The sequence below is a fragment of the Tubulanus polymorphus genome, chromosome 6, assembly GCF_964204645.1.
Source record: "Tubulanus polymorphus chromosome 6, tnTubPoly1.2, whole genome shotgun sequence".
In the NCBI taxonomy this organism is placed as follows: Eukaryota; Metazoa; Nemertea; class Palaeonemertea; order Tubulaniformes; family Tubulanidae; genus Tubulanus; species Tubulanus polymorphus.
The window spans coordinates 18,937,901-18,965,271 of record NC_134030.1 but is presented as its reverse complement, the minus strand read 5'-3'; the positions used below and the strand labels follow the sequence as shown (position 1 = coordinate 18,965,271).

The 27,371-nt window shown below is 39.5% G+C and overlaps 2 protein-coding genes and 1 long non-coding RNA gene across 3 annotated transcripts; 1 reads left to right on the top strand and 2 right to left on the bottom strand.

Annotated features, from left to right (window-relative positions):
* Positions 1–3: 3 nt before the first annotated feature.
* LOC141906783 (steroid 17-alpha-hydroxylase/17,20 lyase-like) lies at positions 4–6,739 on the top strand. The gene is made up of 10 exons (XM_074796144.1): positions 4–259; positions 404–487; positions 583–687; positions 1,113–1,209; positions 2,287–2,439; positions 3,864–4,087; positions 4,616–4,741; positions 5,167–5,271; positions 5,361–5,489; positions 5,995–6,739. Exons 1-10 carry the CDS (start codon positions 133–135, stop codon positions 6,351–6,353), a joined length of 1,509 nt encoding a protein of 502 aa, XP_074652245.1. The 5' UTR covers positions 4–132; the 3' UTR covers positions 6,354–6,739.
* Positions 6,740–13,354: 6,615 nt separating this feature from the next.
* Positions 13,355–14,869, bottom strand: LOC141907578 (uncharacterized). The gene is made up of 3 exons (XR_012619514.1): positions 14,743–14,869; positions 14,478–14,533; positions 13,355–14,390 (listed from the first exon to the last, which is right to left on the bottom strand). It is a non-coding gene; the product is annotated as an uncharacterized LOC141907578 (long non-coding RNA).
* A 1,215-nt stretch (positions 14,870–16,084) lies between these two features.
* LOC141907822 (cytochrome P450 3A24-like) lies at positions 16,085–27,138 on the bottom strand. Its single transcript, XM_074797564.1, has 17 exons — positions 27,044–27,138; positions 26,404–26,526; positions 25,630–25,729; positions 25,188–25,246; positions 24,982–25,081; positions 24,531–24,650; positions 23,440–23,528; positions 22,115–22,260; positions 20,933–21,152; positions 20,566–20,569; positions 20,132–20,225; positions 19,243–19,403; positions 18,529–18,614; positions 18,312–18,449; positions 17,627–17,789; positions 17,174–17,287; positions 16,085–17,072 (listed from the first exon to the last, which is right to left on the bottom strand). Exons 2-16 carry the CDS (start codon positions 26,484–26,486, stop codon positions 17,204–17,206), a joined length of 1,647 nt encoding a protein of 548 aa, XP_074653665.1. The 5' UTR covers positions 26,487–26,526; positions 27,044–27,138; the 3' UTR covers positions 16,085–17,072; positions 17,174–17,203.
* Positions 27,139–27,371: the final 233 nt, after the last annotated feature.

Here is a 27,371-nt window from a genome sequence, read left to right as displayed (position 1 = left end):
GCTATATGAATATTAGGGATTATATGTAATGCAAATCCCTAAGTTGAAAGTAATCTCTCGTTGGTTATATTCAATCGGCTTGTTACATTGAGTCGCGTGGACGCTTTAGGAACGGTAGCTTTATTCGAAAAAATGGATCCAATAACTTTTGCGCTGGTCGTCGGCTTAATTGCCATAATTTGCATGTACTCCAAAAAACGTAAACGCTACAATCTGCCGCCTGGACCGAAAGGCTACCCTTTTATCGGTAACACGCTAGGTAAGTCGAAAACAATATTTGGAATCTTGTATATTTCGATTTCAATTCGATTCATGTTTCAAATATCAACGCATGATTATTTCCAAAAAGGTACCAGTAAAAGGAAAAGTTGAAATAGTTTTTATTTTTTCTCAATTTTTCTAGATTTTGATATAGTGGGCCGCCCGATATGGGTGCATTTTACCAATCTAGCTAAACAATACGGGGACGTTTTCAATTTCAAATTAGGTAAGAATTAACACGAAAAGTTAGCACCTTTGTAGATTAAACCTTAAGTCTAATTCCGTGATAAAAGAAACAAATTTTTGTTTTTACTTTTTGAGGATACGGAAAACCTGAAAATGTAATCGTTTTGAATAATGCAGACACAATTTCAAAAGCGTTCGTTCATATGGACAAAATCGACAACAAACCGAAATCCTGGTCTCGTGAGTAACGTGAAAAATGCATATTCGATTTCATGAATTGTTTGAAAATCTGAAAATTTGGTCAGATTCTAGTCGAATAAGGTCATCAACATATTATAGTCTGATCGAAACCTCGGAACTGTTGGACTCTATTTCCTCGGGTTGAGAATCTAAAAAGAAAATAACGAGATTTCTTATGATGGTTTGATTATCTTAAGTATATTCATGATTCGATAAGGAGTTAATTTGAAATTTTCGATTATTTTATGTTATGTAATACGAAATCGTTGAGGACATTATTTTCTCGCTTTTTCCGAGCTTGTTACTCGGAAAAAAAGGGATTTTCATTTTCCAAAATCTTTACCGGCATCGTCCATTGGAAAATGATAACGATAATGCCCCATGACAAAAACGTAATGGAATTATAAGTTCAAGCTATTTTGTAGTTGATTTTTTCACGGATGGTAGTCGAGATATTTCCAACGGTCAACCTCACGATCTCGTTTGGAAATTGATGAGAAATATTACGGCAACCGGGCTCAGGTAAATAAAATCGTTAGAGGCAGAACAGATCGTGACTTTGTCGTACTGTGTATAAGGTTGAGCCCAACGCAGGAAACACGTAAAAACAGACGCGTTTCAAATCATGTTTCCGGGAACACGTTTCTAAACGCGTTTCGAAACACGTTTCTGACTCCTGGTTCTGTGTGTTCACCTGTACCGTACGCGTTGGGCTTTAGCGCACGCATCGCGCGACATTTCATACGACATGATATGTTATTTGATTTCATGTAAAAAATGTTTAAAATGAATAAACAAAAGTATCAAAGTGTAATAATATTAAATGGAGATTCGAACTGCTTTGAATCATCAGTTAGCTTATACAAGAAATCAGCCCTGAAACACGAGCTCTTAGCGCGCGTATAGAAACAGAAACACTTTTCTGGCTTCATTTGTCACTCGAAACACGGGTTGGTTTCCTCATTTGGTTTTGTGATTCATAATGCCGTGTTTCGTGTTTCGTTCGCTGTGCGCCATTGTCAGAGTGGAAAAACAAGAAACACCGGAAATACAACAGTCATTGCCTCGCATGGCTGATCAATATCATCGACATTTTCACAACGCGCCCGTTGTGAAAATGTCGATGATATTGATCAGCCATGCGAGTCAATATCTATTTTACCTAATACTAGGTGGCGCCGTATGTTTCTTTCGGTGTTTCCTGTTTTCGAATGGCGTGAGCGAACTGAACAACGACAAGTACTAACTTCATATTCCCCTCGTGTTTCGGATTTATTTCTGGCCGCGGTACGCGAGGCGCATGCTTTCCGTCTCACTTCAATTTCGCGACAGGTTTGGCAGTTATTTCGAAAGGGTTCATTTTCGAGAAAAACTAACCGTTTCGATGCGAATCTCTGCTACTTCGTCGATATCGACAGTCCTTAACTAAAATACTTTTCGTAGATAACTAATAACTACGCATACAGATTTGAGTGCATATCTGCTACTGATTCCTAGTAGTTCTTATTTGCGTATATTTTCGCTATTGATGTCGAGAACTGTCGAGTCCCAGGAACACATACAACTTGTCTAATACTGGGCTATATTCTATTATTGTAGGAAATCGTTGGCGCTGTCTGACAGTAAGGTTCAATCGGCCACCGATAAAGGTATTGAGGTCATTCGTAAGAATCTGGACAAACCCTTCGATTTGAAACCGACGTTGAACCTGATGGTTTACAACGTCATCTGCGACATGTTGTTTAACAAACAGTAAGCCGCTAACCGCTATACACAAATATATTCCAAAAAAATGCGTCAAAGATTTAAAAAAAAGATTTGAATATATTTTCCCCAGCAGATATTCAAAAATTTAAAAAAATGATTATGTATTGAATATATTTCCTATAATACGTAAATATTCAAATGGTGACCGTATAATTTCAATACAGAACGCTATAAATAATATGATTTGAGACTGGGATGGGCGCCCCGGAAAATATTATATGTAGTAAAAATCTAGAAAGAAAAAATATAGCGATGACAACAATGAGGACTTTACGTTCGACAGTCGAGGATTCCACTAGTGGCAAGCGAGGATCCACCAGGTGTCGCTAGTGTGCATTCAGAAAACATGTCTGACAACAACTTTTCTCAGATTCAATTAAAAGGTCACCTCAGTAAAATCCACCTATATGAACCTAAAGATCATTCTAGTTTATCAAGAGGAGTGATTTGCCTAATTTCTGATGATGGGAGGCTATAAAATAAATATAGATGACATTTCATTGAAAATGGACTAGATTTTTACGTGGTTTTCGCACTGATGGCACGCCATCTTGTCCTCATTAATCATATGCACGAATATTCAGATCATTAATTAATTGCCAAATGACTAGTCATCAGACTAATTATTATTAGTGTACAGTAGCTTCAGCGGGTAATTCAGTCTCATGTGCCACATCCGTCTTCAGGCTTGCCAGATGTGACACCATCATCCATATTCTCAAACGCTTACGAGCTCACACTGCAGTTAGTTGCAAACTCTGTATTTGACTTACGTAGCAAAAGCCTAGTCTTAGCAAGGTTTAATGCATCTGGTTTTTTCCACACGGCTCCTCCATAACACGAATTATCAATACGTAGAGAAATATAAAATATCGATCGAATAGCGATGCGAACAATCATCGATGTAACAAAGTTCACTAACATAAACAAAATTATTTACGATGTAGCTTCAAAAATATCTTTAATCATAGCAATATTAACCGACTACTATTTTAACACTAATAGATACTGATAAAATAAATGCTTATATAATGCCAACAGTACTAAGAACACTAAAATAACAAATGTGACAATGCTTACAGAGCAACATCCTAAAAATATTGACAATGCTAATAGAATTAATAATCAATACTGATAATATTTATCAACTGCAAAGACAATATTAATCGTGCTAATAATACTGTTAAGACTAATAAATGCTAATGATAAAATAATCATGAACGAAATTAGATAACACGACTCTCAGTGGCGACCATCTTCAGGTGACTATCAATGTCTCATGATTTTCAACTCGAATATGATATTTCGTAATGTTTCTGAACATTTTAATACTGGTATAAATGTCAGGTATATATTATCAATTGTGATTAGCGCATATTATTTTCATTTGAATATCGTTTTTCTCTCAGGTTCGAAGCCGATGATCAAGAGTTTCACAATTTATACCGATCCTTGGACGAAGTGAACAAACTATTCGGAAATGTCGGCGCGCTGGAAGACGTCATCCCGATAACGCAGTATATACCAAATAAGTACAAGATACCGTCGACTAGGAGAGTCATCGAATGGTTTGATCATATGATTGATTTTCTGAAAAAGCATTTCTACGAACACGTAGGAAATTTTGACAGCGGTAAGATCGGCTTTTCGATAACCCGAAGCTGAATTAAAATTTAACTCATTTAACCGAAGGTTTAACTTAAGAATTTACTCATTGAAAATGAACTAATATTTTTAGTGAACTGCAGTGGAGAGATGTTAACGCCTATTTACGTTTGAAACCTCTGTAAATACATTTACGCGAAGCAGGAAAAACATATCATATGATAATACTTCTGCCAAAAAGAGAGGCCCCACCCGTCCAAATTTTCCATGTCATCGGAAAAAGAAAATGTCATTTTTCGTTATCATAATTTTTCCCAAAAAAATCAAGAATCATTTCTTGATTATTTCCGTCAGTAGTTTTCAATCGAATGATTTGAATAGAATAGTATCGTACGCATTCCTCCTATCATTTTAGTTCAACTAAATGTTGCTTCTTTTTCATTCTTCATTCTGCATTTCTGTTACTGAAAGTGATGAATTTGCAACGAATTTAAATTAGAATATTCCGAAATTGCTTTTGACGAATTGAATTCAGCGTTTTCTTTATTTTTTGCAGAACATCAAACGGACATTACGGATTATCTGATAGAAGCGAGAGAAAATACTCGTAAAGAGGATCCAAAATTAGCAGAGGGTTTCAGCGATAGACATATGGTCCAAATTATCAGTGATATATTCGGAGGTAGATCTATAACGATTTGGCTTACATTTTCATTTTACAATTTTTAAAACCCTTCAGGTAGTTCATTATTTTCTCGCCTAATTACATCTTTCACCCTGTTGAAGATAATGGGTTTGTCCATGACTTGTTTTGTTGTTAAATTAGCGAGTTCATTAGTTCATTGGAGGTATTTTCAAATTAACCACATCCCGGTTGTGATTAAAATTACGCTTTGTTCACAAAACCACGAAGCTACTGCATCAGACGGTTACTATGACTAGGCGCGGCTATAAACAAATTGATGCATATTGAGTCTCATTGTTTTGCCGCCGACACGAACGCCAATTTTCAATTTAAGATTTGTTCAGACAAAAAAAAAATACTAGGCTGTACTTGTACATACTTGATGTGGGGCTCACCAGTTCAGGTAATCTTTTTTTTCTAAGCTGGAGTCGATACCTCAAGTCACACGATATACTGGATCATGTATTTCCTGGCGAAATATCCTGAAGTACAGAAGAAAATTCACGCTGAACTCGATGAACATATCGGTATGAAAATCAATTCGGTAATGATATACGTATACTCGAGGTAAGCAAATTCTACATCCAATCGTTTTTTTTTCTTTTTGTGTCGACAGGAGCACGGCGCTTGGAAATGGCCGATAAACAGCAACTAGTTTATTGCGAAGCAGTGTTGTACGAAACGATGAGGTTGTGTCCCGTTGGACCTGTGGCTATACATACAGCCGCGTGCGACGTACAAATAGGTAACATGAAAAACAAACAACGTGTGTCGGGTTACTTGACCTTGGGTCCAGCGTCGCATAAAACCCGTATATCTACAAATCAAGACCCGGTGAGACCAGGTCAATGGTCGAATTAAACTCATGAAAACTATGGGGTCCTGTGTAGGTAAATGCAGCCCCCACAATTGAGTGCTGGTTCCTGAGGCATGCTGAACGAACACAAACTGTGACGCTGAGTCTTAAATCGAATAAAACTCACACAACTGTTGATAGAACCGGTTTCCAGACTAAACTGAAGCCACAACCCACGGTGGAACGGGATATAAAGACTAATTTAACCCACACAACTCTGGACATGGGTCTTTGAACAGAAAAAGCCCCAAAATCTGTGGAACTGGGTCCAGAGTCAAATGAAACCCAACACACGAATGTAGGACTGGTGCTCCAGGTTCTAGAAATTAGATCCATAGTCTGGTCAAAATATGCGATTCCGATGTAGAATCGTCGAGTTTCTGTCTATTTTCAGAGGGTTTTGACATTCCTAAAGATTGTCAAGTTTGGGGGAACATCTATGCTTGCCATTACGACAGCAGAGTCTGGGACGACCCGGAATCGTTCAAACCCGAACGGTTCATTCACGCCGATGGGAAGTTGGTAGCTCGCCCTAAATCGTGGTTACCGTTCAGCGCCGGCCGACGCTCTTGCATCGGTGAAAACGTCGCCAGGCAGCATATGTTTCTCTTTTATACGAGTCTGATGCAGAAGTTCAGTATTCGATTCCCGGACGACAGCCCCGTGAAAGATTCACCGCTAACTTCGAATTTCTTAGACATCCCATTTTTCTGTATGTCGAAACCATACGATTTAATTATCAGCGAACGATGAAGAAGAAAGTGCGAAATTCATGATGCACGTTACGAGGTTGAGGATATTGAGGTTGAGGTTAAAATTTATCATTTGCGTTTATTCTACTCTATGTACGCGAAAACATGTATCTGTTTATCATTCAGTTCGGGTGAATGTACAATACATTTTCATAACAAAATTTCATCATATTCCTATCGTATCAATATCGGTCATTTAGACATATTTACACATATCTACTAGGGTAATACTGCTCACCAGAGAAGTAACGTGTAACCTAAAAACAGTGTTTTATTTATATCGATACTGTATACTATATCTCGCTCAGTAAACATCATGTGACGTTTCTCTATGGAAAGTAAAGGGTAGAGGGGGACACACTGTGTGAATAAACTACATAATGTCAACACAGAGTCGTAGTTACTTGTTTCTATAGAAATAACATATTAGAAATACTTGTCGTTGCTGTTAAAAGTCATCGATGACGCACTGCTTGACGGTTGGAGCGTATAAGTCAAGATGTGAGCCCAGGCGATTCATTGAGATTGTCCAACGCCCTTTTATTCGCCCGAAAACATTCTCTACCACGACTCTAGCACGACTAACCCGATAATTGAAATGTTTCTGTTAACGCGTGGTATCGCATTTGCCTGATGCTTCATAAGCCAAGGTAGGAGGGGTGCGCAGGATCGCCGAGTATTATTTGCACCTAATATAATGATACATAATATGCCTGATATCTAACCGCTATATTTACGTAACATTGTTTTCTTTTTGTTTCGAGACCACATATAATGTCTTCATACGATTTGTGGTCGTCCATCCTATGTTGTAATAACGAGAGAAATCCCACAATAACGAAGCCAAGATTGAAAGATTCTATATCACAATGACTATATTTGAGGAGCGACGTTTCGGCTAACAACTGTTAGCCATCATCAGGCGTACTCATCACCAGTACGCCTGATGATGGCTGGCAGTTGTTAGCCGAAACGTCGCTCCTCAAATATAATCATTCTGATATAGAATGTTTCAGTCTTGGCCTCGTTATTGTGGGATTTCTCTCGTTATCATCATACACGGATATTGCGTATCTTCTCGTCTAACCTATGTCGTAATCTTTTATGTTCATAATAAATTTGTCGATGGTTAAAAAAAAAGGATCACCGAGGACAAGTATTTTTTATAAACTGTAGAATGTGTTTCCGCAGGCGGCGTTTGTTTTATTCATCACGTTATCTAAGAGGAAATGTACGGACTGGAGGGAACGTTTCATCTCGTGTTGTTCTCGAGTGTCACACCTCGTTCCGCGCACTTTCGACTAGAATTTCAGAGCGATGGAGCCGACAAACAAATCGAAGTACAATATCGTCGTACTTGTTGTCTACTGTCTCGTCATCGCTGAGGCTTTTAATGGAAATCGTTTTGGAAAATTCGCTCGACTGCCAAAATGTTCTACGAACGACGACCGTCGCAGCGTGACGAATTTCCGAAGCTGGCCGGCGACCGTTTCGATCCGAAATAGACAAGTTCGCGGCGTTATCGAATGCGGAATCGAGTGTACGAATCACGAGAAATGTTCGGTCATGTCCGTCACTGGAAAAAGAAATTGCCGTCTGTTTGACGTTGATACAAGCGACGCGTGTGCTACCAGCAACGAGGATGACACAGCTAAGTACTACCAGGTAATGTTAACATTCTATTCGGTTATGCAGTAGGCCCTGGTAGAACACAGGGCCGGTTGCTTAGTGCTGGCTTAGACTTAAGACCAGTCTAAGACCAACTTAGTTCTACGGTCAATCTAACAACTTAAGACCAGTCTTAAAATTTAAGACCACTTTTGGACTAAAGTCACGACTGTGCAACTGTCCCCAGGAGAAAATGGAAGAGTAATGCAACCAACTATAATCTATTTCCAGTTTAAAAAGTCGTCCCTTGTGAATTTCATTGAGTTGTTGAATTAAGAAAAAATTGTTAGCCGCTCTCAACGTCCGCAAGCACACTCAATTATGCGTAGTTAAAATAGGTTTTCAATTCAAGTTTAAAAAGTCATTGATAGGCTCTCGAATCCGAAAATTATCAAAGAACTTCTCGAAAAGATACGCACAAGATTGATTTTCTCACTGAACGTATGGTATATGTTTTGCTGAAATGAAAATTGATTTGCAAATGGGCCAATTCTTCGATGCCACCGGCCATCGCTGGGCTTGCCAATCCAGAGTTCATAGATTCGTATTCTGATGGCCGCGAACGAGTGTGCCAATCAGTGGGCCTTGCATGGCACTCAGCGGGCTGGGAGTATGCATGCTTATGACCCGGGGCCCTCGTCAACATCTCATCGACGAGCAATAATTAATGTATCTGCGTCTTGGTACGATAACCACACTCAAACGTGGCGAACAGATGATAAGATAAAAACCCACTATTTACAAATTAAAAGAAATCTAAAATCGAGCGTCTTCTTTAGTTTGATGTCTTCCGGCAACTGCTATAAACACTAATTGTATGACTGAAATGCCCCTGAAACAGTCGACAGTTTTAGGAGACGAACCGAATGTTTATTCAATAGAATACATTTTTTTATCTTGTACTGAATATTTATTTGCTGAAGGGTCATCGCGAGCTACAACAGATCGCTTAAGCCCAGATAATTTATCCTGCAGATATAACATTAAACAAACCGGGTGGCCTCGTAGAATGATAAGTTTTTCGACACTGCCAGTGGTGAAACTTTGGAGAAAAAAAAATAAACATTAAAGAATCGTGCTTGGAGGGCGCATTTTCCTTTTTCAATAGAAACCACACGAGTCATCGTCTAAGATGTATTCTAGATGGCGTCTATGTCGTTTCTCCACCAGTACTAGGGGCGGGCAAGCCGATCATAACGACAAAAGCAACGACAAAAAAGAATAAATCTTTCAGGTCTACATTTCTTTTTTTACTTAAGTTATACCTATGATTCAGTTGTTGAGCATATTGGAAATTATTGGAAACTATTTCAAATGATAGTTAAAATCTAAATAACATCCGTGGAACCGTATCCAGGGGATTTTACAGACATCTAGTGTTATTCCTATCAACAATTTTTATTTGCGTTTGCAAATTAATTTGGCGTTGTCAAGAAATTTCATGACTGAAAGGTGTTTATAGACTTTATGAAACTGTTCAATCAAAACCTTCTCTAAACGATCACCATACGACACAATTTTCGCAAACGATTTTCCGCAAATTAAGCAGCGGTTGTTTCGTGAAAAACGTTTTTCCGTTCGCCGTTTTGTGTTTTGCCTCCAACGCACAACCATAGAAATCGCATCGAAAACGTTTTTTTACGAAAAAGAAAATGATTTTCGGTGCCATGTGCGGCGGGCTTTAGGAAACAAAAACCTCTGAACTGAAAACTCTGATGCAACCAACGCTGTGACTGTTCTCCAAATCCCCGTCATCGGCCCAAGAATGATCTTAACTTGAATTGATGTAAATCTTCTCAAAAAATCGTTCGAAAAATCTCGTTCCAGGTAAGAAATTCGAAACATCTCAAGGAGAAACCAGTAAATAGTAAGTTTATCACGTCATGTATTTTGTACAAAACACACATGTTTGTAATTACGTAGATGATTTCTATAAACGCCGGATGCTCACATGCGCCAAAGGGAATTCTCTATTGTCGCAGTAGCCTACTACATAATAGCGACACCTAGGGAATCCTGACTTGTTACTAGCCTTAGAATCTATCGTCGCAATAGAATATACCCTACTGCACATCAGCGCGTTAGCTCTTGTCGTTTACCACAAGAGCAATCCCAAATTGCTGCGTTAGTTGACTTCATACCGTGCACTAGTGACATCTATTGGATCCCCACTTGCCATTTTTGCTATTCTATCAAAATCGTATGATAAAGTATTATAATATTTTTTTCTCGCAATATTTCAGGCACCGCCACACCACCGCGCCGATACCGATATTTCTTCGATTTTGAAAATGTGGACATCGAACGCGGAATCGTACTCGGCGAGGGAGCCAATATGACGGCCAGCAAATACAGCGGCCAACCAAGTTTTTCGATAGTCCAAGGCATCGATAGCAGCCAAACAGTGTCAGCGCGGGATCCCGTTTTGACTTTGAATTTCGGCGACTTGAAAGACGAAATCTCGTCGTTTGAAAACTACTCGATGTCGCTTTTCGTTCGCGGAGAATGTGGCACCGTGTGTATATTCACGGAAGAGAATTACTTGGCGAAAATAGAAGTCGAGGAAGGTTACGTCGGTTTTCTTAGTGGACGATTAAGCAAATTACAGGCATACAAGTTCGACCAGAAGCTATTCGACGAGTCCAAATGGGTATCGTTTAGATACACGAACGGAGAAGTACAAATCAACGGGGACGATTCGATAAAAATGTCGGCAAATCTTTCGGGGGAAGATAGTTCGTCGAAATACATGCCTAAATCGGACGACACATTGTACTCGGTGACGGTTTACAGGGGATGTGTGATTGATAATTTCACGATGGAAATTTGGAATTAGTGGAATCACAAAGCGAAGAACTGTCGAGAACTTCAGTACCAAATTCTAAGTCGTTATTTAGTACCCCTCGCATATAAATGATACTCAATGCAATATACTCTAGACTTTTAACTCGAAAATCCGTTCAACTCAGCTTAATGTTGAATCATTTTCTGTCTCCCGTGCCATCCCTTTCTTTGAAAGAAATCATATTGATTTCATGACGTAACTATGCTCCGTAACTATGTTACGTGTTGTGTTATCAATTCAATTCAAACTTTATTGACCCTTGTCGAAACATTACAACATCAGATATACAACAATAAAGTGAACACATAACAATCACAGAACTACAGACAAGAGAGACAAGTTGAAAAGGAGAAGTAAAAAAAAAAACAAAAACAAAAAACATATGTATCAGAAATACGATTTACGAATAATGAAAAGGAACATTTACACGTTCATGACTCGAGCGATTCCCGTTTAATGAAAATATTGAAGATATCATTGGCGCCATCTAAACGCGTGGCACTTGATCTTACGCGGCCTAAAATGCCTCAAACTTCTGCATTCTCATTATCCCAGTTTATGAGGAGAGAATCCCACAATGATAATAAAAAGTCCGAAAATGAAACTTCGAGATAGTAGTTTATTTCAACGTTTCGACTATATCCTAATAGTCATCTTCAGGTATAATGAGAAACTACACAAATTTTCTATTCCTGAAGATGACTATTAGGATATAGTCGAAACGTTGAAATAAACTACTATCTCGAAGTTTCATTTTCGGACTTTTTATTATCATTGTGGGATTCTCTCTACATCGCGTCAACGCGGATATAGTGTTCTACCCATCGTGATCCCAGTTTATACTACCTTGAACACTTAATAATTCGATTCAAGAATTACTTTCATTGTAAACATAACTGCTACTGAATTGACTGAAATTTCGCATTTAATCACGAGGTGCCACACTTCTGTTACCAATCACCGTTGACTCATGCTGGTGATTGAAAGGCATCCTTTGGTTTAAACGACTCCGGATTGCTGTCTGTTTATAACCAATCAAACCGAATGATATTCCACGGTATCTAGTTTGTGTATATAGTGAACCTATAGTCCACCTTTAAACTGGGTGCATGTTTAGACTGTTAGCCATCATCAGTACGCCTGCTAATGATGGCTAACAGTCTTAAGCCGAAACGTTGCGCAAATATACATGTATGTACTCTTCTATTCAAGTTTTACGTTTTGGCTGAATTTATTGTGGGATTTCACTCGTTATCATCATCATACACGGGTATTGTGTTATATTATTATTATTATTTTATTTTTCTTAATTGTGCAGAAAAAATGTCCTATGACTTTTGACTGAGCAGAAGTTCTTTTTCAATCATAATGTTTCAGGCGCAGTTCTAAACACATGTGGTCGATCAGGTTTTGAAAATGTGCTAAAAATGTTTGTCTGGTATTCGTATTTTATTTTCAATCGAAAATATCTGCAGCGAAGTTCTGAACATATATGAAGTATGAACGATTACTTTTTGAAATGGGGCTGATAAAATGTCTTCTGTCTGGCGTTCGTAGTTCATTCCACACGTATACACGTAGAATCGCCACTAGTCGTACGTGCAGTAGTTAGTATCAAAACATTTGTTTTGTTTATGCGCAGAACAGTTCTTTTGAAGACGAATTTGTCAAAGAGGCGGTTTCCCCAAGCGCTCTTTGTTTTTCAGAATTCATGTATGACGACCATATGATCGATATATTCAGTCTGGGAAGATTTAACTGGCGTGTCTTTAGCTCACCTTGTTTCTTTGTCGCACATTCGACTGAGCAATTCGCTGCGATGGGGGCGAGAAGGAATTCGAATTTTAGAATTTTACTTATCGTCTACTATATTGTTATCGCTGAGGCTTTAGATGGGAATCGTTTTCACAAATTCGCTCGACTCCAAAAATGTTCCACGAACGACGACCGTCGCAGCGTGACGAATTTCCGAAGCTGGTCGGCGACCGTTTCTATCCGAAATAGTCAAATTCGCGGCGTTATCGAATGCGGAATCGAGTGTACGAATCACGAGAAATGTTCGGTCATGTCCGTCACCGAAAAAAGAAATTGCCGTCTGTTTGACGTTGATATCAGCGACGCATGTACTACCAGCAAAAAGGATGACCCAACAAAGTACTACCAGGTAAAGTTAACATTTATATTTTGCTGTATATTTAAGATGCTTCAACGATACGCACACGCTGTTGTAGGTTAAGCGGTTCATTTTCCAAGGGGTACCCACAGTGCTACTGTGGCAATCGAGGATTCCACGTATGGCAGGCGAGGATCCGCCAGGTGCGCTAGTAGATAGTTGGTCGTCCGCGTTCGATTTCTTCTACATTTCAATTAAATCTAAATGAACTTTTATCTTAATTGAGTCAACTATTCATGATATTTAAAGGCGGGCGTAGGTCGACCTTGCGATGCGACGCGATCGTCGCGTTGCGTCACAAGTGGCTGCACAAGTCGGTTGCGACGCGATTGTCAGCGACTGTGTGCGACTAGTTGCTGCCAGTCGCAAGAGCGCGTAGATCGGTTGCGATGGTCGCGTCGCGTCGCGGAAAGTAGAACATGTGCGACTCATTGCGACTGGCGTCGCTGGCAGTCGCAACCCTTCGCTGGCAGTCGCAAGGTAGCGTAGGTCGGTTGGTCGTTGCTACGCGATCGTCGCTGGCGGTCGCAGTAAGTCGCGTCGCAGTAGCGAGTCACAAGCCGTCGCAAGGCCGACCTACGCCCGGCTTTACCGATATCGAGTAGAACGATGAAAGTAATTGTATACTTGATGGGTACTGTGATATGGATTCGGGAGTCTCAAAATTCAGTCCAAAGTTCATTGTAACTGATGAATTAATTTTGACATCGGACGACCTTCGGCTTGTCACGCCATCTGGTGGGATAGCTGGTTTTACGGGTTCCCCATTAATGTTGGACTAGATTTTCAGGGTCCCCCGATGAAACAAAATAAACATTAGATTCATTTAGTAGTAGTGCGTGGGTATCTATTTCACTGTTTTTTGCCGAAGCTGTTCGTGTTTACCTACCGGTAGATTTGTTCTCACTTGTCGAATGAGCAAATCCATCGAAAAGGTATGAAATTTACTTCCCCTCGCAGTATACGGTTCAGATTCCACGGATAGTTGATTTACGGGTGAACGAAATTTGTTTTCTAGGCCGCCACCGGACACTGGGCTCGCCTATTCAACGGTTCGTGGTTTGAATCCTTGTGGCGAGAGACTTTCTTGGTCGATGGTTATTTTCTCGTCACTCTCCCCCGTTATTGGGATTTGAAAAAAAGACCTCAAAACCGCTATTCATAGGCTGTGCGGTGCCCAGCGGTGTGCGTGCTTAGAAACCTGCAAAGTGCCCTGAGTCACTGTGGCGCTCAGTGGATTGAGGGTAGAAATGTAGTTGATCCTAGTCGGTTTTTTAATCAGCGTACAATAAATAGTTGATATCTGCATATTCTACGATTTGTCGCTCTCTTGGGCATCATGACTAGAGTTCCTAACAACATCAAAAATAACATGTATAACATAAATACCCCGTGTCGGAAAGACGAAGGCGTAGTAGAGGAAATGAGTGTTTACTTACTATAAAACATTCTATATCGTTTGCTGAGTATATTTATCAGCCGACAGGGCCTTCGACTGAAAAATATATCTACTTATTAGATATGTCTGGCTACATTTTTTTTCAAGAACACCTAATTTAGCCCGCAGACACAAAACCGCCTCGTATAATGTAGTCAGGCTGTTCAAAAAGTTTTCCATTCGTGTTAGCAATGAGTAAACTGTGAATTTAGATTATAATGTGTGTTTTGCAAAGGACATAGATTGTGTCGAGAACCGATATTTACTTGAAAATGAATAGGGCTAGCCCACGGGTTTAAGTTGATACCAGTCTATAAAACCGGCCCCAGGTATATCTCCGTGTCAAAAAGCTCATTGCGATTACTGTAGAGGCTTTTGCACGTGACGACATAGATTCCTGCAACTAAAAACATTACGAATTGAAAAATTTTCAAATTTATCCACGCTACGATGTTTCAACAGTTCACTGCAGAAACCGTCATTTAAACCAGATTGTTTCGTCTTGAATGTCCTTCGTGTTTTCAAAATATTGTTTCAGGTAAAAAGTTCGAGCGGCAAAAAGAAGACAGCGAAAACTGGTACGTGTCAGGTCGGATATTATGTCTCGAAAAACGTATGATTGAAATGTATTTTTACTAACCGTGTTTCCAATAATGTACTCTGGTACAGTACCGGCAGGGCCTAAACTCTCAGACCATAACAGCGACCCAATTATAAGCCCGACAATTACTTGCTTTCCACTCGGTGTTTGGTCGAGTTATCATTGATGATTGATTTAGTCGAATTGTTTGTTTATTCGATTTTTTTGAATCTAGAGCAACTACCAGCGACGCCTGGTGGATCCTCAACACCTGCCACACAATTATAATCATCACCATAGTAGTTGTCGATGTCCTACTGCATACTAACGACACCTGGTGGATCCTCACTTACCAGTTGACTCCTCTTTTGCTAGTGGTTGAAGTGCTTATACAGTAAAACTCCTTTAATTCGGATTTCTTCATCCGAATTTTCATTCAATTCAGAAGAATTGTTTTAACCTGAATCCATGAAAACTGGTAATTCATAATTCGGACAAATCTGGGCAGAGTTTTTGTCATCTGAATTAAGTTAGTTCTACTGTATGTACGATATCAAAACTTGCTGGGACCTCACTAGACAAAAGTGGATTCCTCTATTGCCACAGCACTTCATGTCCTATTTCACACTAACGACACCTGGCGGATCATCACTTATCCGGAGTAAAAATCCAGTATTGCCGCAGTTGTGTTGCCATATTGCGAACAACAAACACCAGTAAGTTGCTCAAAAGTTGGTAAAAGATAACCGGCGGATAAATACCATAGCAACAATGATATTTAAATTTCCACTATGTCAACTATCCACTGGTTAACTGTAACCAACTTTTGAGCAACTGGCCCCAGGGGCCGGTTGCATAGTCATGGCTTAGACTTAAGACCAGTCTAAGACCAACTTAGTTCTATAGCTTATCTAACAACTTAAGACCATTCTTAAGATTTAAGACCACCTTTGGACTTAAGTCACGACTGTGCAACTGGCCCCTGGTGAACACCATTTTCTGCAAGAGACATCCTCGATAGGTCTAGTATCATTATCGTTATTTCGTATGTTTAATCTGACCTTATTATTTTAGGAACCGAAGCTACGTCACGCCACCTGCGTTATTTCTTCGATTTTGAAAACGTGAACGCCGAACGCGGAATCGTGTTCGGCGAGGGAGCCAATATGACGGCCAGCAATTACAGCGCACTGCCGACTAGTCTTCTGATAGCCGAAGGCATCGATACCAGCCAAACAGTGTCAACGCAGATCAACAAGGTTTTATTGCATTTCGGCGACACCAAAGATGAAATCGCTGCGTTGAAAAGCTTTTCGATATCGTTTTTCATTCGCGGAACGGTTGGGAGGGTGACTGTTTTCACGAAGGAGACTTACTTGGCACAAATATACGTCACGCAGCACGTCGCTGTTTGTCTAAATGTACAACTTGGAAAGATGCTCGCATACTACTTCAACGTCAAGAAATTTGAAAATTGGGTATCGTTTAGATGTACGAACGGCTACGTACAGGTTAATGGGACCAACGTAAATGAAACTACGGCTGAAGTTGATGTTAAGTCGGAGAAAGCCTTTTCATCCAAAGATGTTCCTAGATTGACCGATACACTCTATACGGTGATGATCGTTAAGGATTGTTTGATTGATAATTTCACGATGGAAATTGAGAGTTAGTGATCATAAATCCCTTACTACATAAAACCAAAGTCTATTATCTGTGTGTGGCCTTGGCAAAGAAATACCCTAGTTTCTCATCAGATTTCTTCCTGGAAAGTGACGAGGGCGAGGACTACATGTCTTATTAGTGGCGCAGACGTTGTCGTCAATCAAATTCAACACGATTGAAATTAATCAATCAAAATAATATAATATATTCTATTACGACGATAAACCGAATGGCCTTTATCGGCCACCGTAGGTGGTGAAATTCGACATCTACGGAGTCTCGTCGGTGATAAATGAATTTCGAATATATTCAATGATTCAATACGATATTTTGATATCCAAACGAAACAGTCTAGAATAAAAAGAAAAACGTTATGAACAAAACTTGCTGTAGGTTGTATGATTTGAAAAATTTAATACATGCAAATTTATGCCAAATTGTATGTAAATTACTCGATTAGTTTCCGAATCAGGGTTGTCTTTTCATTCTATGACACGTGAAATTCGCTCCAATCTGAGGACGACCGGTTTTTGCGGCCGTCCAAGTGGGTCCTTCAACAACGGAATCTGCGATTAAAAATACGAAACCATATACAATGATAAGGCCTAGTACCAGAGCGATCGAATCATAGCCGTGGGCTATTTGATGTTGTCACGAAGGCAAACATAATTTCCATTGGAGCGTTTGTGGACCTGCCATCTTGTCTTTTGATTTCATGATGTCATAGGGTGATTTTTCAAGGTGGTCTCTTTTCTTGGAGTGTTTTTAAAGATTATGGCATACCTAGGGGTATGTAATATTTACATGGGGCATTAGATTGTCGCGTATAGTTTTTTTTGGAGACAGCTATCCTTTCGGGGAGGGCTAAGAAAACGATGCTATTAAGGTTAATACAGTCTACTTACCGGTGTCTCGTCACAGGGGATGAATTTAAAATCTTGCAGGATGGAAACTAGGGCAACTTTAGCTTCAAACAACGACAGTCTTTGAGCAATGCAGTGGCGAGGTCCGATACCGAACGGTATATAACTGCACGGGTGTCGGTCCCGACTGTTCTCCGCGGTAAACCTGAAGGTTTTTAATTAACATAAAGCTCATTAGATCCCGGATTCAAATGTTATATAGATCATATGGTAACTGACGAATTGGTTTGAAAATCTCTTATGGCTCATTTATCATTTTGGACAATACTTGATGCCTAGTTCATAAAACCTGACCCAGGTAAAATATTCATCCATTTGAATAATTTCGATTTCAAGTATAAACACATCCGGACCCAGGTTGTCGATTAATTCGGATATCCTATCTATAAAACCAGACCGATGAGAATTTATCCCTTTGGAAAACTTTCATATCCTGTCTCTAAAGCGAGATCCGTTGAGGATGTAGTCTTTTGGGAAACTTTGGTACCAAATCCCAGTTACTGGTTTGATATCAATCCCCAGAAATAACTTCATAATCCAGTTTTGAAGACTGCGGGTTATAAATCACATCCTAAGAAGTAAATTGCGACCTAGTCTATGAAGCCGGGGCCAGCTTCGGTGTTTTGTTATTATTATCTCAGCGAGTACTGTCTCGTGAACGGATTACCTTTCTGGGTCAAATTTATCCGGGTCGGGCCAGATTTCGGGGTCCATGTGTATGGCGTAAACGGGTACACTGACTGACCAGCCCTTCTTAAAAAGAATTCCGTCTATTTCAGTCGTTTCACTGACTTCTCGACTCAATCTGAATAGTTGCAACAAACTCCAATACAAGAAAGAATTAGTTAAAAGGCTCATTTTGTTAAGTATTTTGCGGTTTTTACCGAGGAGCGAGAGTGTGGATCCGTGCCGATTCATTCATTACCATTTCCAAATATTCAATCTTCCTCACGTTGTCGTAATCGGGCACCTGGAATATGTACATGGTAAGTATAAACCGGGATATAATCAATTGCAGCTTTTACAGATTAACCCCTGGCATTCGGGTATCAAACCTTCCTCTGGCACGTATGTGGGTATTGGGCAAGACATTGCCATATATGGATGGACCCACCGCAAGTATGCGGGTTTTACATAAATCTAGACAAACATAGCCTAGCATAGTGATAGTGATTTAATTTCAAGATACAATGTTCAACGGCGCTTTCATTAGATCGGTATTATTACCTCATCCTATAACTCTAACCGCTATCAGTCCTGTCTCCGGGGGGCAAACGAGCAGCCCAAGTTGGGCACTACGGACTAGTGCCCAACGGATTATACCAGGTTATTATTATACGAATTATACCAGGTACCCATCTTTTTCCGGGTGAAAAAAAAACAATGGGGAAGTCTCTTGCCCGGTGACCGCTGTTTTTACGAGATGATCGCGTCGTATATCGACCTGAGCTTAGCCTTATCTGTTGCTACATATGTCGCTATTAAAGTGGTGATAGAATATGGCAGCGTGGTCTTTAGTGTAAGTTGAACCGGTTTTCTAAAACTCGAAATTATGTGGGTTTCATGCCGAGGCCCGGATGTAAACATGAAACTAGTACCTGTTTGCCGATAATTCGATGGATGTCGTCGATGAGTCGATCCTGAACGTCGGGATTCAGCGCCAAACAATACGCCACGTACGTCATGTAATTCGATATGTTCTCATAACCGGCCACGATGAATATAAACGACTGCGCCAAGATTTCATCACTTAACAAACCTTCGAAATCATAATATACAGCATGTCGTTAGAGCATAAAAGTAGGGGTTCAGGAAATTTCAGCATCTTCTGTCGGTCTTGACTGAGATGAAGAGATGAAGATTGAGATATCGCCTCATTTGTCCTGACCCCAATTATTATGTTAAGCTATTAGTTAATATGTATGAATACGAGTAGATAGTGTGCGCAGTGTGTCGACGACAAAGCACATTAATGAGAAATGGCTCAGGTTACAAGCTGAGAGTTTGTGGCAAAGGCGGAGGAGCAACTCGATGCTTTTATCAAAATATAAGGTTTTATATGAGATGGTTAGCGCAGATCAGAAGAGAATAGAATAGAAGTAGTGGGACTAAGAAAACCGGATAAGGTAAGGTTAGAAGCAGGTGAGGTCATGGCTTAGGGATTCGAGGAATGTACGAATTTAGGTATATGAGTCTAAGGTTTTTAGCTCAGGGGGAGGAAAAGAGATACGACGAATGTAGTTATAAGCAGTGGAGAGAAGAAAAATAAAACGTCATCATACAAGAAAGAATTGTTAGTATTTTGAAGAAGAAGAACTTGAAGAAGAAGCAGGCCAAAGAACCAGTGACCGGAAATCCGGCAGTGCAGCATTGTTACAGGTGATTCAGTTGATACGGCACTGGTGGAGGTTCATAAAATATGTAAAAGTTAGAATACTTGAAGTAGAAATGGCTGTCAGGATTATTAGTCCGTAATTGTTTGTTTACCTGTGCTGGACCATTTCATGTTGTTAGTTTCTCTGTCGACTTGATCATCGCTGACATGTGATTGAACCATCAACTGGAGTAAATCAGCATGGGGCTAAAAAAAACAAAAAAGAAACACATGAATCAATTTTATTGCCAACAAATTAACAACATATAGAAGATGTTAGTCGGACCAAAAACCCCAAACTCGACGAGACGAATGCCAGCTAGCATTTTTGATAGCATGCTTGATTTGACAGTGGTAGATATATGCCCTGATGATGGATAAAAGTATCTGCTCGATGCATATAAGACCTGCTAGCTGACGTTCTATTTTCTGCCGTGGGTTTATTCATCAACTGGCATTTGTACTACAGTCTAAAACGAGTATACCCATATATGACGATTGCCTATAACATGAAAAGGAAAAGCTCATGAAACCAATAACATCAAACATCCCTTTAAATAGATTTTCCATGATTCACTCTGAAGTTTTCGATTAAAAGAAAAAGTCATTCCATTACGATTGAAATGAAAAGAAAATTGATGAACAAGTTCATGAAGTACATGTTCTAGCGACACGTCACGGACTTTCACTTATTACAAGTAAAATCCTCTATTGCTGCAGATTTTTATGTTCTGGTACATAGTGACACCTTGCGGAGTCTTACTTGCCAAAAGTGGAACCCTCTATTTCCGCAGTAGTTGGTACACTACCGCACGCACCCTAGTGACACCTGATGGAACTTCACTTACCACAAATGAAATTCTTTTTGCTATGATTCCTCAGTTGCAACAAGTGGAATACTCTAGATGTCCTACTTCCCACTAGTGACACCTGCTAGATCCTCACTTGCCACAGGTCGATTACAACAGTAGCATCTCGGAATGATCGGCAAATTACGCAATACCTGGTCTTGATTATCTTTCCGTTCCTCGATCGCGTGGTCCAGCAACTTTTTATAATAGTCTATGATTCGTCGCGGAAAAATCTCGACAATTCCAAAATGAGCCAAAAATCTGAATAGCGACGGTAACAAAACTGTAAGAGAAAGGATGCTCGGTAAGATAGTACGAACAATAATAATGCGGTACTAGTGCACTAGCAAAATAAAAAGAGTATTTATTAGGAACTCTTTAAGTGAACGATCTTTGACCGAAAGATATATAAAATCGTGGACCCAGTTCCACTGTTGTGAGTTAGAGTTAACTCTGCGTTAAAGTTAGTTCATTTTCAATGAGTTAACTCAGAGTCAAATCTTAACTCACAACTGTGGAACTGGACCCTGTTGTGAAGGCAACAAAGGACAACATGAACCATGATTTTTTCAATTGCATGGTACGCGAATTAAAATCGAATAACGATAAGGTGACAGAAAAAAAATACATTATTGTTGCAATCCTTTTAATGAAAAGGGTGAAAAGACTAATTAAATATAGATTATTTTCAATATTCAAGTAAAAAGTTTGGGGAGGACTGCGGAAATCAAAATGTGTGAAAATTGTGTTCAATTCGAGTTCAAATGGCGGGGCAGAGAGAATTAACTTTTTATGAATAATCTGATCAAATATTGTGAGAAAAATAATTTTGAAACATTAATGGTGGATAAATAAGAATGTTTATTTTCAAACCGTTATTTGCAATTGGTGGGAGGAAATTTTCGGCGACGGATCCGTTATTCGAGTAATTAAAAAGACATTTTCAAGAACAGAAAATGAAAAATGTCAAAAATATATTCAAATCAGAATTATCATTATTCGAACTGTTCATTTTGATCCCTAGCAAAGACCACATGACAAAACTAGTCCTACTACGCACATCCTCACTTGTCAGGGTAGATTGACTTGAGTTTTGCGTGAGTTTCGGCGGGGGGGGGGGGCAATTACACCCTGGCAAGTGAGGATGACGCTATCAACTGCAAGCACATATCTTTAATTTTTCGCGGTTGAAAAAGCCGCCATTTTATGATATTACTTAAATCTAAACATGTCAATTAAACTTACACAGAAGGAAAACCCGGATACCCCTGAAACTAGACATCAACGTTTTGGTGTTGGTGACGATCTGGTGGTCGGGATCGATCAACGAATTCACTTGTAAACCGAATATCGTACTGACAGTCACATCCATCGAAAAACAACCGAATGCGCTATAGAACGAAAAATACGTCGAATTGTAATTCATAGGGGCGACATTCGAGTTGAAAAAGAGATTACTCCAAATCTATTTCAAAAAAAATAATATAGCTATCATACATCAGTTCTAAATGCACAGTTACAAACATCGAAATGAAAGACGCCAGAAAGGTGAACGTTCTGAAAAATATTTTTGCTCAACTGTAAGGCCGAAAAATTTTGAAATCCCGCCCGCATCGGAAAAATCATCGGCAAATTAGCGATAAAAATAAAGTCCGCCCTCCCGCATCATAGCTCGAAAATAAATTTGCTTTTTATAAAAATTAAAATCCACCCGCCCGCATTGATATAATACGCATATCGTCATCTTTTTATCATTTTATTGCTCTATGAACGTATCGAGAAAAGTTGATCGTATAAATATCATCGGCACCACACTGGTGACTCGAACCCGTATCAACGGAGTCGGTTACCGTAGGCCTAAATGTCAAATGCCAAGGTCGCTGTGGAGCTTGATTTCTGGCGTGATTCTTATTTCGAAGTGATTTCTCTTGGTAAAATGTGGTGCTAATAGCGTCCAAGATGTTGCTATCTGTTCAAATAATATTCCAAAAGAAGCCAATACTACGTTGGCCAATTTTACAAGTATCTCCAGAGTCAACAGTGATGGAACTTTTCGAAAATGCGTTGGCCGGTTGAGGTGTTGCAATGGATTTTCAGGATTCACCAATCATTTTCAGGATTAAGCAGTGATTTTCCAGTTAGATAAAAATAAAAAACTACCTCCCGCATCTGAAGAAAATATGTCAGAGGGATATTTTTATTGATATAATAAAAATAAAAAGACACCTCCCGCATCTCCAAAAAAATTCAAACAGTTCTTTTTTTATTTCTACTTTAAAAAAAGAAAAAGTACATAAAAATAAAAAACCGCCCGTCCTCGTTATGGTAAAAAACAAAAGTGTGATGAGAAACAAGGCATCTTTTTTTGCCTAAGCCTATAATAGAGGCCTTATAGCAATGTGCCATTTGACATGACTAGGCAGTATATGCATGTGGTCGAAATCAATAAGCGATTAGAATAATGAATACCCTCAAAGTTTCTTATTCCCCTGATTTATTTGGTATGTACAGCAAGTCTCCTACACAGGCTTGCGAACAACGTACGACGCCTACGAATGTGTTGTTCTTACTTTTTCATTTGCACTGGTTTATTTTCCTGTTCGTGTCGGCTGAAATTTTCAACCAGGTTCCGAGCGCCTTCCTGGATTAGACTTTTCATCTGAAACGACATCAAACGACAACGTGGCGCCCTTTCATTCATTCGTCACCACTTTATTGGGTGATTTTGTAATTGATCACTCCCATGTGAAACATGAAAAGAATTGTGCAACCCGTTGGATAACTGATTACAACAATCGCATCGTCATTCCCACATTATCCGTGGAAGATAAAATTCAGTGCCCAAGGGCTCATGCAGGGGTCTTATGAGACACCCGTAGGGCATCAATCATTTCTAATTTATCGACATCCATTTGAATTCTTTTTTAAGACTCAATGTTGTCGCTTTTTTAAACCAATTTCAAAAACGCCATTTGAAATAGACCAAAATGACTCTGCCAGTATGACGATTTTCTAAATCAATTTTCCACGAAAGTATTTGGTAAGACCCTCAGATCCTGCTTTTTTGTAAAGTCCTGAGAACCGAATAATATTCAAATTTTCCTTTTTCGCGCCCTTTCGGTGATGAGATTTTGATCTTAAATGTATTAAAATACAATAGCTTGCTTAAAACTATATACCACCTTGTGGTTCATCGATTGCCGCGGTAGCTCCTTCGATTGATCATCCGGAGTGTGGAGTGTAAAACTGACCTAACACTATATCATTAACCCTTTCAGTATTGACTAATTAATACCCTATAGTGCTGACTTAATTTGAAAATTTTGAAAAATCTCAACCTAGAGTGCTGAATAACGGGAATACCACTAAAGTGCGTCTACACCGCGGCGCGGTGTATCGTTAGTTACTAATATTTCACTATGTTTAACAGGTGCCGCCATCTTTCAATAAAGAAAAAAACTAATTACTAATTAAATCAAGTGCAGTGTACTAGCAAAATCTATCACCGATTTATACGCCACACTACGGTGTAGACGCACTGAAAGGGTTAAATGTGCATATGCCACAGTTGCACCGTCACAATTGGAAAATGACTCCCAGTAGCGTTATCTTGTGCTTAACCCTTCAAACACGTAGAAAGCTCCATCCAAGTCCAACTTACCTTTCGCATCTTTCCGCTGCTGAAAGCCGGGGTCAACATCGAACGAACGTGCTTCCAATGGTCATCTCTTAACAATGTTATCATTTTAGCGGTGACCTTATTTGTACTGCCGAACGAAGCCTAGAGTATGTAGAATTGTAACGGGCCAAATCAATGTTTGAACAGGAATGTAACAGTGGATAGCGAATCGAAACAGGTGATATCGTACACGAGTCTTCCACGTGCCTCCCTCGAAGGGAATTAAACCTGATGGCATCGCGGGGCTCTGCCACGTTCCTCCCTGGCGAGAATCGAGCCTGATAACATCGTGAGACCCTGCTACGTATGTTCCTTCCTACCTTCGAATCAAACGGCATCGTGGGGCTCTACCACGTTCCTACAGTAGCCTGATTACATTGTAACATTCTGCCATATTCCTCGCTGGAATTTGAACCCGATGTCATATACTTACCGTTTTATTAGTAAACACAGTTCCGGCCTGCTTTATGATGACTGATTTAATCAGGTCGAGATCTAAAACCATTATATTTGGTTTGCCATTAAACACCGAGCTAAACGAGAGGAAATAACCGTTAAAAGAACATAGATTTTAAGGATGAAGTTGAGTGAAATAGTTTTTTATTCGTGATTATGGGTGTGATCATATAGCCTAATTACCCGTAGATTTTATTGTCCTTGAATTTATTGTACAACCTTCTGTCATGGTTCATAACCCCCTACACAAAACAAAAACGAAATAAAAATATGCATCCTCGTTCAACTAACTAATGAAAAAGGGCATGGCCATGCCGAAGCTGAATTCATGGATCTACCCTTGCGCAGTACTTCACTTCGTGACATTCTCAATTGAGAATACTACCGAACACGGATTTCACTTTTGGATCACTTTAACCGCACACTTTCGAAAACGGATCATCCAATTATCAGACTACATTTACATTACGACTGTTATTCAAGGCTGCAGATCGATACTTGCCTATGAGATACAGATATGGAAAGCAAAACGTTTGGACAAATACTCGCATGCATTTTGGCCAGAGCTTTCCAAACTTGTGACACTAACTTCTCAATAATCCTGTTTAGAATAACTAATTCTTACCTCAGTGAATAACTTCCAACCGTTACCGATGAAAGGTAACTTACCAGTGTCGGTTTCGATTCCATATTGCTTGAACTCGTTAATCGGAAGTTTGACCCAACTATAAAAAATGTACACAAGAACAAAATTGTTTAGCGATTTTTTTATAATTAAGCATTTCGTGATCTTTTGTAATAAATTTATTTTTACGATATGTACGGATGACTTTTGTTGATACATGTATGTCGAAATATCATCATCTGTGGGGAAAACGCCCAACATTCATCAGGCGAAAATAGAAACATTTATGTAAAGTCATTTTTTATGAATTTGAAGAGAATTTTCCGTGTGCGTTCGGGATCTCCTTTCTGAGCTAGATTTGAAGCATTAAGAATCTAGGTGGCCGTATTTGTCAAGACAGCGATAACGTTAGCGTTAAACCCCGTCGATTTGACAATGAATACAACGCGATTACAGCCCCAATAAACAGCCACCCCCCTAGCGGAGAGCGGAAAATGTATTTTATCCAAGAACTAGAGTCAAATTGAACACCCCACCGGATCCTTATATCGAGGGAGTCAACTATTACTACAATGATTTCGGAATTAATCAAGAAGTGACCGTGAAATTACGCGCACAACCCGGGTCAATCGCACATTTTGGCAATGGGTTCGGTAATTCACCGCCATGTAGGAACAAGTATTTAGCGACTTTTCCGGCTTTATTTCTAATAATGTAAAAATTCGCCGCGGTGAAGGAAATAGAGAAAATAAAAAGGTAGCATTCGAAACTTACCCGTAATAGTAGAGCAACAATCCTAATACAACAGAAATTACGGGCAGCCAAACGGACGCGGTGAACAATCCGAACATATCCATGGTTCTATCCAATCGGCTCAAGTGCGTTCAATATTTCTATCTAGAATTTAGAATTATAATTGAACGCATCGTGTTCAGCAACATGTACACATCAAATAGTAAGATTGATTTCTTGGAAACAATTATGAGTTTGAATCATCCCGATCCCCTGAATCGCCATTGCTTGCTTGCCTTCCGCTGAAGCCCGACTAAATTATAAATATACCCGTGATGATCTCGAACCAGTTGCACGTGAATTAGATTTTGGATTGGTCAACGAGGACCATCTAAGTTCCATAGCCGATCTAACATTTAAAAGACCCAAAATCTTCTAATCTGGGCTCAAGCTTATTTATTTACGACTGCGCAACTGGGTAACGAATGCACCAGAAGGCCCCTAACCTTGTTGAATTTACTTTGTGTTAAATACTCATCGAAAAATGCATTTGACTAGTGGCATGGTCAATTTTCGTTAATCAACCCATCGTCGACATAATTAAGACGAGCGAAGTTGGCCGAGCTCAGATGAGTCCAGTGCCCTGTGAACGGGGATTTGAAAATACAACTACATAACCTACCGTGCATGATTCTTTAATCCAACGCAAAGACTTATGCGAGTTTGACTGTAGGCCTATCTGTTATCCGCGCAAAATGCATGACTTATAAATCATATCATTCCGGAAGTTACAACGTACAATCTATAGCCCTTTATATGTCAGTTGGTGCGACTGGACTTCGGCCGAAAGCGTAATGATTTCTGTCGAAATAGATCGTAATCATATCTTTTTTACTTTCTAGCTACGACGCTGTGTCGAAAGAGAAGGCAGTTTAATATGATGACCCAGATTACGAGTAAAAACCGGTTGCGACATACTGTCGTCCCCGATTACACGATCAATAGACTGA